The sequence below is a fragment of the Monodon monoceros genome, unplaced genomic scaffold (assembly GCF_005190385.1).
Source record: "Monodon monoceros isolate NGI ecotype Baffin Bay Population unplaced genomic scaffold, NGI_Narwhal_1 Super_Scaffold_14, whole genome shotgun sequence".
NCBI classification, from domain to species: domain Eukaryota; kingdom Metazoa; phylum Chordata; class Mammalia; order Artiodactyla; family Monodontidae; genus Monodon; species Monodon monoceros.
In genome coordinates, this window is record NW_021703770.1 from 30,804,816 (window position 1) to 30,821,381 (window position 16,566).

At 39.6% G+C, this 16,566-nt stretch overlaps 1 protein-coding gene and 1 pseudogene across 1 annotated transcript in view; one reads left to right on the forward strand and one right to left on the reverse strand.

Annotated features, from left to right (window-relative positions):
• Positions 1-16,566, forward strand: part of SLC25A32 (solute carrier family 25 member 32) — a 49,387-nt gene that overhangs the window by 22,934 nt on the left and 9,887 nt on the right. Inside the window, exons 2-4 of the mRNA XM_029222418.1 lie at positions 12,813-12,963; positions 14,796-14,881; positions 16,170-16,330. Coding sequence (XP_029078251.1) covers positions 12,813-12,963; positions 14,796-14,881; positions 16,170-16,330 — 398 coding nt within the window. The remainder of the gene's footprint in view (positions 1-12,812; positions 12,964-14,795; positions 14,882-16,169; positions 16,331-16,566) is intronic.
• On the reverse strand, positions 5,707-7,893 carry LOC114895209 (annotated as a pseudogene).

Below are 16,566 nucleotides of genomic sequence, written 5' to 3' on the forward strand. Positions count from 1 at the left end.
TGATTCTTCTAACCCAAGAGCATAGGATATTTTTCATCTTCAGTTTGCTTTATCAATATTTTATAGTTCTCAGTGTATAAGTCTTTCATCTCCTTGATCAGGTTTATTCCTAAATATTTTATTTATTTAAAAAAATGATTCAGATACATATATTTTTTTCATATACTTTTTTCCACTACACATTATTACAAGACACTGAATATAGTTACCTGAGCTATACAGTAGGTCCTTGCTGTTTATCTCGTTTATACATAGTAGTGTGTATAGATTAATCCCAAACTCCCAACTTATCTCCCCACCCCCCTCCCCATATCCCCTCTGGCAGCCTCAAGTTTGTTTCCATGTCTGTGATTCTATTTCTGTTCTGTACATAAGTTCATTGATAGCATTTTTTTGGATGCTACATATAAGTGATATCATAAGTTTGTCTTTCTCTGACTTATTTCACTTAATGTGATAATCTCTAGGTCCATCCATGTTGTTGCAGATGGCATTACTTCATTCTTTTTTATGGCTAAGTAATATTCCATTGTATGTATGTACCACATCTCCTTCTTCCATTCATCTGTTGATGGATACTTAGGTTGCTTCTATGTCTTGGCTATTATAAATGGTGCTGTTATGACCATTGGGGTGCATGTATCTTTTCAAATGAGAGCTTTCTCCGGGTATATGCCCAGGAGTGGGATTGTAGTATCATAAGATAACTTTATTTTTTTAAGGAACGTCCATACAGCTCTCTGTAATGGCTGTACCAATTTACATTCCTCCCACAGTGTAGGAGGGCTCCCTTTTCTCCACACCCTCTCTAGCATTTATTATTTGTAGATTTTTTAATGATGGCCATTCTGACTGGTGTGAGGTGGTACCTCATCGTAGTTTTGATTTGCATTTCTCTAATAATTAGGAGTGTTGAGCATCTTTTCATGTGCCTGTTGGCTATTTGGATGTCTTCTTTGGAAAAATGTCTATGTAGGTCTTCTGCCCATTTTTTGATTGGGTTGTTTATTCTTTTGATATTAAGCTGTATGAGCTGTTTGTACATTTTGGAAATTAATCCCTTGTTGGTTGCATCATCTGCAAATATTTTCTCCTATTCTGTGGGTTGTCTTTTCGTTTTGTTTATGGTTTCCTTTGCTGTGCAAAAGCTTTTGAGTTTAATTAGGTCCCATCTGTTTATTTTCGCCTTTATTTTCATTACTCTAAGAGATGGATCCAAAAAAATATTGCTGCAATTTATTTTAAAGAGTGTTCTGCCCATGTTTTCCTGTAAGAGGCCTTACACTTAGGTCTTTAATACATTTTGAGTTTATTTTTGTATGTTTTGTTAGAGAATGTTCTAATTTCATTCTTTTACATGTAGCTGTCCAATTTTCCCAGCACTCCTTATTGAAGAGACTGTCTTTTGTCCATCGTATATTCTTTCCTCCTTTGTCATAAATTAATTGATCATAAGTGCGTAGGTTTATTTCTGGGCTTTCTATCCTGTTCCATGGATCTATATGTTTGTTTTTGTACTAGTACCATACCGTTTTGATTACCGTAGCTTTGTAATATAGTCTGAAGTCAGGAAGTGTGATTCCTCCAGCTCTGTTCTTCTTTCTCAATTGTTTTGGCTATTTGGGGTCTTTTGTGTTTCCATACAAATTTACAAAATTTTTGTTCTAGTTCTGTGAAAAATGCCATTGGTAATTTGAGGGATTGTATTGAATCTGTAGATTGTCTTGGGTAATATAGTTGTTTTGACAATATTGATTTTTCCAATCCAAGAAGAACTTGGTATATCTTTCCATGTGTTTGTATCATCTTCAGTTTCTTTCATCAACATCTTACAGTTTTCAAAAACAGTTCCTTTGCCTCCTTAGGTAGGTTTATTAGTAGGTATTTTTTTTTCTTTTTGATGCAGTGGTAAATGGGATTGTTTTGTTAATTTCTCTTTCTGATATTTCATTATCAGTGTATAGAAATGCAACAGACTTCTGTATATTGTATCCAGCAACTTCACCATATTCATGGATGAGCTCTAGCAGTTTTCTCGCAGCTTTTTCAGGATTTTCTATGTGTAGTATTATGTCATCTGCAAACAGTGACAACTTTACTTCTTCTTTTCCAGTTTGAATTTCTTTTATTTCTTTTTTCTCTCTGATTGTCATGGCTAGGACGTCCAAAACTATGTTGGATAAAAGTGGCGAGAATGGACATCCTTGTCTTGTTTCTGATCTTAGAGGAAATGCTTTCAGCTTTTCACTATTATGATGTTAGCTATTGGTTTGCCATATATGGCCTTTATTATGTTGAGGCATGTCCCCTCTATGTTCACCTTCTGGAGAGGTGTTTTTTTTTCTTATAAATGGGTGTTGAATTTTGTTAAAAGCTTTTTCTGCATCTATTGAGATGATCTTTTGGTTTTTACTCTTCAATTTATTCATGTTGTATATCACATTGATCTGCAGGTATTGAAAAATCCTTGTATCCCTGAGATAAATCCCAGTTGATCATGGTGTATGATCGTCTTAATGTATTGTTGAATTCGGTTTGCTAGTATTTTGTTGAGGGTTTTCCTATCTATGTTCATCAGTGACACTCACCTATCATTTTCCTTTTTAGTGATTTTTTTTTGTCTGCTTTTGGTATCAGGGTGTTGATGGCCTCATTTAATGAATTTGAAACTGTTACTTCCTCTGCAGTTTTTTGGAACAATTTCAGAATGATAGGTATTAACTCTCCTCTAAACGTTTGGTAGTATTCATCTGTGAAGCCATCTGGTCCTGGACTTTAGTTTATTAAGTGTATCTTTTCTTTTGGAAGAGTTTGAGAGGGATTGGTATAAGTTCTTAGTATGTTTGATAGAATTCCCCAGTGAAGCCACCAGTCCTGGACTTCTGTTTGCTGGGAGGTTTATGGGTTTTGTTTGGTTGGTTTTTTTTCTATATAGTTTCTATTTCACTTTTAGCGATCATTCTGTTCAGAGTATTTATTTCTTCTTGATTCAGTTTTTGGTGGGCTGTATGTTTCTAGAAACTTGTCCACTTCTTCTAGGTTGTCCAGTTTGTTGGCATATAATTGTTCATAGTATTGTCTTATGGCCTTTTCGTATTTCTGTGGTGTTGGTTATTTCTCCTTTCATTTCTTAATTTGTTTATTTGTGTCCTCTCTCTTTTCTTCTTGGGGAGCCTGGCCAGAAGTTTGTGGATTTTGTTTACCCTTTCAAAACAGCAGCTCTTGGTTTTATTGACTATTTCTATTGTTTTTTTAACCTCTGAATTTATTTCCTCTCTTATCTTTATTATTTCCTTCCTTTTGCCACCTTTAGGTTTTGTTTGTCCTTTTTTCTTTTAGGTGGTAGGTTAGGTGATTTGAGATTTTTCTTGCTTTTTGAGGACGACCTCTATTGCTGTGAGCTTCTCTCTTAGGACTGCTTTTGCTGCATCCCATAGATTTTGTATGGTTGTGTTTTCATTGTCATTTTTGTCAAGGTATTTTTAAATTTCCTCTTAGATTTCATCGTTGACCCATTGGGTTTTTAGTAGCATGTTATTTAATCTCTATATAATCTCTATATAATTGTGGGGTTTTTTTCTTTTTCTTTTCTCTTCTCATTACTCTTTCTGTGGTTGATTTCTAATTTCATACCATAGTGGTCAGAAAAGATGCTTGAAATAATTTTTTTCTTTATAAATATTAAAAATGTGATTTTTAATGTAAGTACAAAATTTTATTTCTTTATACAACTGTAATGGGATTTGGATCAAACTGCTAGAATTTATTTAAAAGACAAAATAAAACAATGATATAAAAACTGCAAGAAGGTTTGAATCCAAAGGTTTTCCTCTAACAGTACCAAATACCACAAGGAACAGATTATACAAATGTGTACAAATTTTAAATACAAATACAATAGGGTTGGATTTTAAAGGAAAACAAACAAACAGAAATCAGGTCCTCATCAGGACTTTATTAATGTGTACAAATGACAATGGTAGGATTGACTTCTTTCTGTACTAATCCATGTCTCTGAGACCCTTCCTTGATACTCTATGTCAAACAGGAAACTGACATGGGTACAGAGGAGGCGTGGGACAGGTGCTAACACACAAACTCAAACCAGGATTTCTGCTCTTCGTGATTTTGGTTCCCAAACATTCCTGTTTCCTTCTGTTTCCCCAGTTAAATCTCAAAACTGCTCTGAGGTGAGAATGGCATTCAGCAGCCAGAATACCTTTAAGAAAAACAGCCCTGTGACCACACTGGTGGGAAGAAAGGAAGGAATTAAATAGGATACAGGATGGCGGCACTTTCCTCAAAGATCTACTTTGGTACTGCGGTGCTCCATCCAGGCCAAGGGAAGAAAGCAGTCACCTCAGAGTCTGGTTTTGACGTGGACTCTCAAACCAAATTTAAAAACAACCCTGAAGCCCTCAACTGTTTTCTTTGGAACTGGGAAGCAAAAATCTGGTTCTTTGGAAATAAGGGCAGCTGGGAATGGTAACGTTCCTTTTTATTTAGTTTCTTGACACTGTTCAGTTGTAAAGAACTAGAATCCCAATATGATTCCTTTCCGAGGCACAGTACCTGAACGTGTAGATGATTTGGAGTTTGCAGAGGAGACCAGAGGAAGGAGGGGAGGCAGAAATGACAAATCTGTATCTTCCACATGCTGTTGCTGGTGGAGGCTCTTGTTTTTAAATTATATATACAGAAATTTACAGGATAAATTAAAATCTAAGAGAGTTTAAAGAGTTAAATACACATAATTAAAACACATCCACACATGCACATAAACAAACCTACATGAGAATAGAGTACTTTTTTCGCAATTTGCTTAAGTGTGGAATGCAGAACACTGTGTATCTGCCCAACAGGGGAGCCAATGAGATGAACCCAGGAATCAGGCTGGGCAAAGCTCACCTTCCACACCCACCAAGCCTAAGCAGCAGAACTGTGAGCTAAGCTGACGCTGCCAATGGAAGATAACAACTCTTAGCTCTGCAGACCAAATGCTGTGGGTCAGCTCACAATATAGTCCATTCAGCTGGTGGCATTAACGGCCTTACCCTCTCCAGGGCTCACAAATCTCCTTGGCTCCGACTGAGGCTGCCAATGGCACCAATGATTACAATAAGTTTTGAGACATGGACACTGGTAGAGCAGGAATTGGGATGAAGCCCCCTACTAAGTTCACTTAAACCATCGCAACAACTTTCAGATGGGAACGATGTTATCACCTCCCACCTAGGTCACTTCAGGTTGAAAAGCTTTGTACTTTCAGTTAACTGACGTCTTCCCATAATCTTTCCCATTGCATTTCAGACTGTAAGACAGGTAAGGCAAATGGTCAGTGATGGGTCTGGAGGTACAACTGAGTTTGGAAAAAAATCACATTTTGGCTGACCTTAAAGCGATGCACTTGACATCCAGAACAAGCCCCCAGCCCCCAAGTTACATTGGTTTTTAAGGCAGATTTATCCACCACAGGAGAAGAAATAATCCCAAGCCCATATTCATACCAAGGTTTCCTCTTGGCTAAACCTTTGCCATTTCATAAAATTATTAAAAGCAAAGTAGTTACAGTCCTATGTATATATTATACATTATACATATATATATACACATTATGCATATATATAAAAATTTAAAAACCTACACCCAGAGGCCAGTGAAGGGATCTGCAACAGTCACATATACACAAGCCAGCAACAGGCAAGATAAGGTTTCTGTCCCAGGAGTCTTTGCTGTCACTGTCCAGGCATGATGTAAGCGATGTGGTCCAGCGTGTTTGACAAGACCTGTTTGGGACAGCCATTCAACTCAGGTAGTTGTGTGGTCACACACGCTAAGGGGCCAAGCACACAGATGATGGAATCCAGAAGCACTGACAAATTGCCAGACACAGCCACCATGCCCTCGGTTTCCTGCAGGTGGTGTCCAGTGAGGCTCAGGGACTCTCCCACCAGCTGGAGATGAGCGGCCACGTCGACAGGCTCTGTCTCGGGGGCTTTGTCTGGCGAGGCGGGTAATAATAGCATGTTGGTGGGTGGGCATTTCTTCGGGGCGACAGTACTCCTGCAGAGGAAGCTTTCACTTTGATGGAACCTTCTGAGCTGGATGCTTTTCTTTTCACAGTTGTAGCTTCTGCTTTGTTCTGTTTGTGTTGAAGATGCTGAGGTTTTTGCTTCCAAATCAGTTTGTCCTTTTCTGGCAGTTGCTTCCACACCTCAGCCAGGTTTTTGGGTTTTTTTGTGTTTTTTTTTTTTTGCGGTACGCGGGCCTCTCACTGTTGTGGCCTCTCCCGTTGCGGAGCACAGGCTCCGGACGCGCAGACTCAGCGGCCATGGCTCACGGGCCCAGCCGCTCCGCGGCATGTGGGATCTTCCCGGACTGGGGCACGAACCCGTGTCCCCTGCATCAGCAGGCGGACTGTCAACCACTGCGCCACCAGGGAAGCCCCTCAGCCAGTTTTTTACTCAGTTTCCCAAAATCTATGCCTAGATGGTCAGACAAAGGTTACACGATACCCCTTAAAGAACACCTGGTAGGCCGACATGTTCTTTTTTGGCTTTTCTTCTCTCTCTCTTTGTCCTTCTCTCTTTTTTTTCTCACTGTGCCTATCCGTGTAGAGGCCAGGAAACGGTGGGGGAGGGGCGGCTGCTCCAGTGTACGGGATGCTGGGCGGAGGGCCGGGCGGCTCTGGGACCTGTCCCGCTGGTGCAGGAGGAAGTCCCGACCTTCTCTTGGACTTGGAGTGTCACTTCTCTTTATGCTTCTCCTTGTCCTTCTTTTTTTTTTTTTTCCGGTATGCGGGCCCCTCTCACTGTTGTGGCCTCTCCCGTTGCGGAGTACAGGCTCCAGACGTGCAGGCTCAGCAGCCCTGGCTCACGCGCCCAGACGCTCCACGGCATGTGGGATCTTCCCGGACCGGGACACGAACCCATGTCCCCTGCATCGACAGGTGGACTCTCAACCACTGCGCCACCAGGGAAGCCCTCCTTGTCCTTCTTTTTGCTCTTCTTTGACTTCTTTTTCTTCTTGATTTCCCAGTAAGAATCATAAATCACTAACTCCCCAGCCTCCAGCTCCCCGCCAGAGGAGGAGCCTGATTCTACTAGAATAGGTTCAAGCCCTGAAAGATCAAGGTTAGCACTGTGGGATTCTGGGAACTGGGAGGCATCAGACCCATAGCCTTCAGGGCCAGGAGACGAACGTGAATCTGAGAATGACTTGTGATTCTTCCAGGCTGTTTTCAGAAAGCTCCGTAACTCGTGTCGTAGGAGTAAAGCACCTTGCTCATCTCAAGCTGACGTCTTAGAGGATTTTTTCACAATTGCTTATTGAGAGGGGTACTGAAAAGACTCCTCATCAACTGAGCTGCTTCCCTTCTCCTTTGGTGAGAGAATAAGTTTCATCTTTAACCCATCAGGCTCCCAAAGGGTCTGTGTCTCAGTGTTCACATAGAGTAGTTTCATTTTTTTGGATTTGTGGGAACCACCATCCTCCAGGGACAGCTCCCCACTGCTTCTGCTGACTTTCTTCCTGTGGTGTTCCTTTTTACTCTCTGAATGGCTTGAAGAACTGGAGGACTTTTCTCCTGTCTTTTGGGGGGGCTTGGTGCCTTTTGCCAGAGGGGAAGTGATCCCTTTCAACAGGTCCATAGTTGTGTCAGCAGATTGCGGGCTGGACTTTTTCTTCAGTGACAATTCCAAAGACAAAATATCTGGTGTATCACAAATGAAGACCGTTCTTCTATGCTGAATCTTCCAAAATACCAGCCCTCCACCTCTCTCCTCCTTCACCCTGGTTTATCGGCACTCAGAACAAGAATCACTGTCCTCCATAGTAGTAATCATCAGAGGAGTGCTTCCTCTTCTTGTGCTTGTCCATCCCCAAGAAGTAAAGTTCACTGTCCTTTAACCTCTTCTTGGAAGAATTCCTTACCTGAGCAGTGATTTCTTCCTCTTCCCTTAAAAAATCTTTGTAAGAACGTTTCTTTTCTTCTTGGCTTTGGCCAGCAGCTAGCCCTATGTCCTCAAAGCTGTGATCACCATCAAAGCAATCTTCACGAGGCTCGCCCAGATCCTGCCTCAGTGCGCTGACTGCCGCCATCTTGGAGAAGGAGCGAAAAGCGCAAGCGGCCAGGGAGCCTTAGTCGAGCCCAGAGCGCAGACCTTGAAATAATTTCTATCCTCTTAAATTTGTTGAGGCTTGTTTTGTGTCCTCGTATGTGGTGTATCCTAAGGAATGTTTCATGTGTATTCTGAAATACACATGCTTGAAAAGAATGTGTATTCTGGGGTTTTTTTGCATATAATGTCCTGAAAATATCAATTAAGTCTACCTGTTCTATTGTATCATTTAGTATCTCTGTTGCCTTGTTGATTTACTATTTGGAAGACCTGTCCATTGACGTCAGAGGGGTGTTAAAGTTTCCTACTGTTATTGTATTCCCAGCAATTTCTCTCTTTGTTAGTATTTGTTTTATGTATTTAGGTGATCATATTGGTTGCATATATATTGAGTGTAATATCCTCTTCTTGTATTGATGCTTTTATCATTATATACTGTTCTTCTTTATTTTTCTTTGTGGCCTTTGTCTTAAAGTCTATTTTGTCTGATATGAGTATTCCTACCCTGTTCTTGTCATTTCCATTTGCATGAATATCTTTTTCTATCCCCTTTTTTTTTTTTTGGCTGTGTCAGGTCTTTGTTGCTGCGTGCAGGCTTTCTCTAGTTGTGGCAGGTGGGGGCTACTCTTTGTTGTGGTGCGTGGGCTTCTCATTACAGTGGCTCCTCTTGTTGTGGAGCACGGGCTCTAGGCGCGCGGGCTTCAGTAGTTGTGGCGCATGGGCTCAGTAGTTGTGGTGCACAGGTTTAGTTGCTCCGTGACATGCAGGATCTTCCCGGACCAGGGATCAAACCCATGTCCCCTGCATTGACAGGCGGATTCTTTTTTTTTTTTTTTTTTGACAGTCGGATTCTTAACCACTGCCTCACCGGGGAAGTCCCTGTCCCCTCACTTTCAATCTATGTGTGTCCTTCGCTCTAAAGTGGGCAGTATATTGGAGGTTCTTGTTGTTTTTAATCCAATCTGCCACTCTGTCGTTTGATTTGAGCATTTAGTTCATGGACATTTAAGGTAAATATTGATAGATAGGGATTTATTCCAATTTTAAACCTTGTTTTCTAGTTGACTTTGTATTTCTTCTGTTTCTTTTTCTTTCTACTTTTTTGGTTTGATGGGTTTTTAAAAATTATGCACGAGTTCTTTTTGGTTTTTGTGAATCTGTTGTGTTTTTGATTTGTGGTTTCCCTGGTTTTCAAGTACATTAACCCATTACTATATACCTGCTTTAGACTCATAGTCATATAAGTTCAAACACATTCTTAAAAAAAAAGAAATCTATGTTTTCTTACTCCCCTTCCCCACATTTTATGATTTTGATGGCCTCTTTTACATCTTCATGTTTATCTGTTTATAGTTATAATTGCTTTCACAAAAAACATTTATCTTATTTAAATGATTTACTTTCCAATTGTGATTCTCTTTCCTTTAGATTCTTGCTTTTTTTCTATTTAGAGAAGACCTTTCAATATTTCTTTTAGCATAGGTTTAGTATTGCTGTATTCTTTTAGTTTTTGCTTGTCTGGGAAATTGTTTATCTCTCCTTCTATTTTAAACAGTAATCCCACTGGGTAGAGTATCCTAGGTTGTACGTTTTTCCCTTTCAAGACTTTGAATATATCTTGCCATTCCCTTCTGGCCTGCAGCATTTCTGTAGAAAAATCAGCTGATAGCCTTACAGGAGTTCCCTTGTAATCAACTTTTTTTCTCTTTCTACCTCTAGAATTCTCTCTTTATCTTTAACTTTTGCTGTTTTAATTATAATATGTCTCGGTGTAGGTCTGTTTGGGTTCATCTTGTTTGGGACCATCTGTGCTTCCTGTACCTGGATATCTATTTCCTTCTTTAGGTTTGGGAAGTTTTCAGCCATAATTTCTTCAAATACATTTTTGATCACCTTTTCTCTTTCTTCTCTTTCTGGGATCCCTATTATGCATAGATTGCCATGCTTTAAGTTATCCCATAGGTCTCATATATTGTTTTCTTTCTGTCTTTTGTTCTGATTGGGTGATTTTCATTATTCTGTCTTCCAGATCACTTATTTGTTTTTTGCATTATTCAGTTTGCTATTTATTGCCTTTAGTTCAGCTTTCTTCTTGGCAAATGAGTTTTCTAATTTTAATTGGCTCCTCTTTATAGTTTCTATGTCATTTTTACAGTAATCTGCATTTCTGTTGGTATCCTTTCTTAATTCCTTCAGTATTTTTATTACCTCCTTTTTGAACTCAGGGTCTAGTAGACTGGCAAGGGCTATTTCATTGTTTGTTCTTTCAGGGGAAGTCTCTTGATCTTTTAGTTATGAGTGGTTTCTCTGTTTCTTCATTTTATTTATATTTCTCTGACTATGAGTTTAGGAAAAACAGTTATCTACTGTGGTCTTGAAAGGCTGTTTTTATGTGGGAGCATCCCTATGTTGCCTGCGTGAGTCTAATATTTTTGGTGCAAGGGCTGTTTTTAGTATGGATGCCTGCTGCTGCTTTTTCTCAGTGTGTGCTGGCTGTTATCCCCTTGAGAGGGGGTGTGATTGTTGTGGCGGTAACCAGAGCCTGCACTGGATCATGAACGGGACCTCATGTTTGCTCTGTGGTTGTCACAGCCCTGTCAGGGGCAGGGTCTGCTCCCCAGTTGTTGGAGGAGAAGCCCCCATATTCGATTCTAAGCTACAGTGTGAGGTAGGTGGGACTGGATTGCTCCTGCTGGGATAGGAGCCGCTGAGTATTGCTCCTCCTCAGGAGCTGTCCACCAGGAAATGCACTCTGTGGTGTCACCTGTGTAAGCTCGCAAAGTACAGTGTTGTTGGTACTGCCCTCAGCCTTGGGAATGCAGGCAATTGGCCAGGATGTCCCTCAGGTGCTGTGCTCACAAAGCCGCCAGCACAGAGCCACTGAAGTCCAGCACGGGGATCCGCCCATGGGAGCTATGGAATCAGCCCAGACCCCAGCCCCACCTCCGCATGCAGGTGCCCACAAAGCCCACCAGTGCTAACACCAGACCTGCTCCAGTGCCAGTAATATGCTCCAATGTCCCACAGGCACTACACCTTCAGAGCCCCAGCAGCATAAATCCACACAGCTGCTGGGACACGGCTCAGATTTCAGCCCCACTTCTGAAATCTCCAGCACTAGGGATCTGCTCAGATTTTAGTCTTATCTCTACGTGTGGGCACTTGCGCACTCCCAGAGCTCCTAGAAGCGGAGCCGCACCTGCTGTGAGCACACTGAGAATGAGGCTGCTATGGCGGGGCCCCACCCCCTCACTCTGTGTGTGTGTGTGTGTGTGTGTATTAACAATGGGGCTTTTATGGCAGATCTGGGCTGCACCCTACACACACCCTGTTGTGGCCCAGACCACACTTCAGTCCCTTTGGGCAGTCTCTGCACAGCCAACCCCAGTCCTCTCCCCCAGTTTGTTCGCTGCAGCCCGTGTTTCAGCACCCAGCCCCTGTGCCATGGGTTGTTTGTTTTTTTTGATGTTGAGTGATAGGAGCTGTTTATACACGTTGGATATTAACCGCTTATCGGTCATATCATTTGCAAATATTTTCTCACATTTGGTAGGTTGTCTTTTCGTTTCATCAATGGTTTCCTTTGCTGTGCAAAAGCCCTTAAGTTTAATTAGGTCCCATTTGTTTGTTTTTGCTTTTATTTCCTTTGTTTTAGGAGAAAGATTCAAAAAAATGTTGCTACAATTTATGTCAAAGAGTGTTCTGCCTATGTTTTCCTTTAGGAGTTTTATGGTATCTGGTATTACATTTAGTTCTTTAATCCATTTTGAGTTTAGTTTTGTATATGGTGTTAGAGAATGTTCTAATTTCATTCTTTTACATGCAGCTGTCTGGTTTTCCCAGCACACTTACTGAAGGGACTGTCTTTTCTCCATTGTATATTCTTACCTCCTTTGTCATAGATTAATTGACCATAAGTGGGTGGGTTTATTTCTGGGCTCTCCATTCTGTTCCATTTCTGTTCCATCCACAGAAAATTACTATGTGTAATTACACATAGTAATTTTCTGTGAATTGATAGTTTATGTAATTTGCCTATAAGTTTTTTAGAGGCTGTTTGTCATTTTCTTATTGATTTGTGAATCCTTTTTGTAAATTAGATATATTAACCCTATACTACAAATTTTTTTCAATCTCTTATTGGCTTGTGGAGTCTTTCATGAAATAGAAGTTATTTTAAATAAGCATTATCTTTTAAACTTCCAAAACAGATTTGAATTCTCCTTATTTAAGTAACACAGAATGTGTGTAGTATCAGTTTTTGTTTTACCCTATCATGTTTTATTAATTTAGAACTTTTGAGAGTAAGAAAACAATGGGATTTTCTACTTTCTATTCTGATTTGTGTATGTGTGTGTGTGTGTGTGTGTGTGTGTGTATGTATGTGTTGGTGGGGACTGTGGCAAGAGAATTTCCAGGAAAGTTTATCCCATTCTCTACATTTGCTTTATCGTTCCTCACATCTTTATCCAAGTTTTTATTGAGGGTATACTACACACTTAAAACTTAGATAAATATATTAATTTATTAATTTAAAAATATCAAATCCTGGAAAATAATTTTATCTACCTAAAATTTTTTTCTTTTGAATTTACCTCCTTTCTGTGATTGATTGTGTGATAGCTATATGTTTATATATAATTCAGAGCTAGAACTTTGCTCCCACCTAACTCTGTGTATCCTTTACTGCAGTGAATGATGGATTGGAACTGAGACCGAAATATAAAGGAGTTTTGCATTGCTTGACCACCATTTGGAAACTTGATGGACTACGGGGACTTTACCAAGGAGTAACCCCAAATGTGTGGGGTGCAGGCTTATCCTGGGGACTCTACTTTTTCTTGTGAGTAGGTCTGGGAGATTTTACAGTAGTAAATAAAAAGGAATTTATGTTTTTAATGATTTTTTTAAAAATCAGTTGGTGAAGCAAGGTGAGTCATTTAATCAGTTTCTCTGCATTGGAAGGGCTAGAAAGAGCAGAATGGCATATTAGTCTCATTCTCTGTAAGCTATTATCAGAGGCATTTAGTCTGGAAAAAAGTTACTAATAAGAAGGTAAAAGGATGAGATGGAGAAACACTCTTCCAGAAGCTATTTCTGTGAGATGGATTCAGGAAGGTGGCTTCCCAAAATACATTGATTCATAATGAAGTTGGAAAAGCAGAAGAGGACAGATCTTGGAGTCCTCATAAGAACATGTATCACAGGATAGCCCTATGGGAACAGAAAGCCAAAGCCAGTGCATGACTGAAAGAGTCTGAGGCATGTTCTTTCTTACCTCCTATTTGACCTGCTCCTTCATCTTTGTAGTTCATTCATTTCCTCACTCCTTCACTGTCAGGTATCATTACCGTTTGTAATCACTGATATTGGATGCTTACTGAAGAAGCCACAGAAAGCACCTGTGGCAGCCATATTCAAGTTGTTGAGTGTACAAGGGCATGGACACAAAGTATTATCACACCGCAGTGGAGGAGTGCGTGCTGTTCTGAGCTTGCCCCTGATATCTGAAACTGAATCCATGAATGGGGAGGCTTTTGTTTTAATACAGGGCATTTTTAGGAAAACATCAATACCTGGTATATTTGCCTTCTTCTCTTTTGTGTCTTACATTTTACTTGATCTCTCATAATCTTTTGGCAATATACAAACCAACCTTAAAATATTTCCTAAGTGAAATCAAAATATAAATCAGCCTTAATATTGTTTAAATATTTTTCCTATTTTCAGTTGTAAGACATTCCTAGATGGGTGAAACCGTATGTATAAAATTTATTATGTTAATAATTTCAGAGCTGTGTGGGTTCTTTAAAGAGAGTTTCTAAGGGCAAGCCATGTAAGGTTTATGTGTTGAAATTATCATAAAACAGTATACTTGTTTTATGATAGAATGGATTGGTCAAGTTTGGAAAGATTTATTTAGTTGAAGTCTTCTTCCTGGAGGAAAGTGGAAATTGGAGTTTGACAAAAAAGGTGATTTAACTCCCTTACTCAGAAGCATTTTGTGGCTGTTTTCTGCCAAGTAAAGCGTAAATGTCAGTGTGCCACTCAAGTGTAGCTCAGTTTGCCCTGTCTTCCCATCCACCCCTATAACTTTTGCTCATGCTTGTGTTTCCCTATTGAAACTGCACCTGTCTCTCCATACCTGGCTCCGTGTTGCCTCCTACACAAAGCCTTCTCTGATCTCAGTAATAGTTCCTGAATCTCTCATGGTACTGTTTGTGTTATCTTTTGTTATGATTTCTTGTGTGCCACTATGGTCCTTGTTAATCTGTTAGGTGGGATCCGTGGAGTGTTTTAGGTATCAGAATTGCCAACCACAGTATCTGAACGTAATAGTTAGCTGCCCTTTTTTTGTCTGCCCAATTGCTGCACCAGTACACCCTCCCGCTTCCAGTTTTCCTGTTTGCTGTTTTTACTAATGGTTGAACATGTGATGAAAATATTTTACATATGTATTGCCAGCTACATATCTGGGGGGAGAGATGGTATAGTCTTACAGTAAACCATTTCCAGTAAATCCATTATTTGAAAAAGGTCTTGTTTTGTAGTTGGATTACGTATTGACTTCTACTTTTGAGGTATTTTTAAGTTACCCACACTTTAAAATAGAATTTACTGCTTTATGTCACCCATTCAAATATTTATACAACTGTTCATGTTTAATTCTTTTAGTTACAATGCCATCAAATCATATAAGACAGAAGGAAGAGCAGAAAGGTTAGAGGCAACAGAATATCTCATCTCAGCTGCTGAAGCTGGTAAGGTAGTGTGTGAAATATAAAACATCAACTTCCAACTTGATTTTCACTTTTGTTCTTTATTTGCTTTTTTTCCTATGAACACCTGAGTTTAAATATGCTCATCTAACTATACTAATCAGTTATCACATGAAATTTCTTAGAAGGCAAGTATTCTGATGGATTACTCTGGATAGATTTCAAGAATTTTACTTGTCTCAAAGGGTATAATATTTAGAAAGGTTACGACTCTCTAATGATTTAAGATGATTTGGTATAGTGTTTCTTCCATTAAAATATGATTTCAGTTTTCAAATTAAACAATTTAATAGTCTTGTTTAATTGCCTTATGTATGTGTAATATTCAGAAGGAAAAACAAAGTAGGACTCATAAGTCTTTTAACTCCTACTTTGATACCTTGTTACCTTGGTGGTTTTTTTTTTTTTCTTTTTGGCCGTGCTGCACGGCTTGTGGGATCTTAGTTTCCCAACCAGGGATTGAACCCAGGTCCTAGGCCGAGAAAGTGCTGAATCCACTGGACTGCCAGGGAATTCCCCACCTTGGTTTCTTAATGTTTACTGATTGTTTTTTAAGGCAAGAATTATCTTGCTCATTTTGAATACCTAGCTGCTAGCAGAGACCTGACTCACAATAAGACTCCATAAATACTTGTTGAATAAAGGACTACTTAGGAAACTTGGCAAATGAGAAACTTAACCATTTGAATTTTTTTTAACAAAATCATCACTCTCTGTAAAGAATGTAAATATTTCTTTTGATATTACATAGTTATTTAATTTTTGAGGTGTTGTGGCTACTTTGAGTGGGTTTGAGGAAGAAGGTGATAAAGTTGGGGTGGGTATACGTGTGCACATGCACAGATGATTGAGGTGCTGGATTGCCGGTCCTTTCCCCCTAATCTTCAGCCCCTCTGGGTTGTACTGTGTCCTCCTCCTAAGTATATGTATCTCCTTATCAGCATCTGCTTCCCAGGACCTCGATCTGTTCTCCACACTAGGCCACTTTGTTTAGGAGCCAGGACATCTTTGCTACCCTCACACCTCAAAGGGAAAGTGTTTCACATTTTCATCACCTTTTAAATTTACTTCTCACTAACCACATGGGGAACTTTTTAAGACCACCAAAAACTATGTCTACCCATTAACCCTAGGTCTGTGCCTCAGGGACCACACCTTGCTGTTGCAGGTACAGCCCCATTCTTTATATAAATGGACTGTTCTTAATTCAGCTTGTCAGAAGTGAGAAAGTACCTGTATGCTGAGTAATATTATTTAAATCTGATTTCAGGAGCCATGACCCTCTGCATTACCAACCCATTATGGGTAACAAAAACTCGCCTTATGTTACAGTACGATGGTGTTGTTAATGCCTCACAGCGACAATATAAAGGAATGTTTGATACACTTTTGAAAATATATAAGTATGAAGGTGTGCGTGGATTGTATAAGGTAATGAATTATTATCAACATATTTTAATAGCTGACAATTGTAATTTCCCTTGGCTCTATTGTCTGAGTTCGGAATGACCTGTACTCAGTCCTGAAAAGAAACCAGACTTAGGCAAGGAACAATTTAATGACAACCGAAATCTGTATTGAAATTGTACTTTAAACTGTTTATCCTCATTACCATAAGAAGTATCATCGTGACACTGGTGGGTGTGAGAAGGACTGTCTAAAATAAA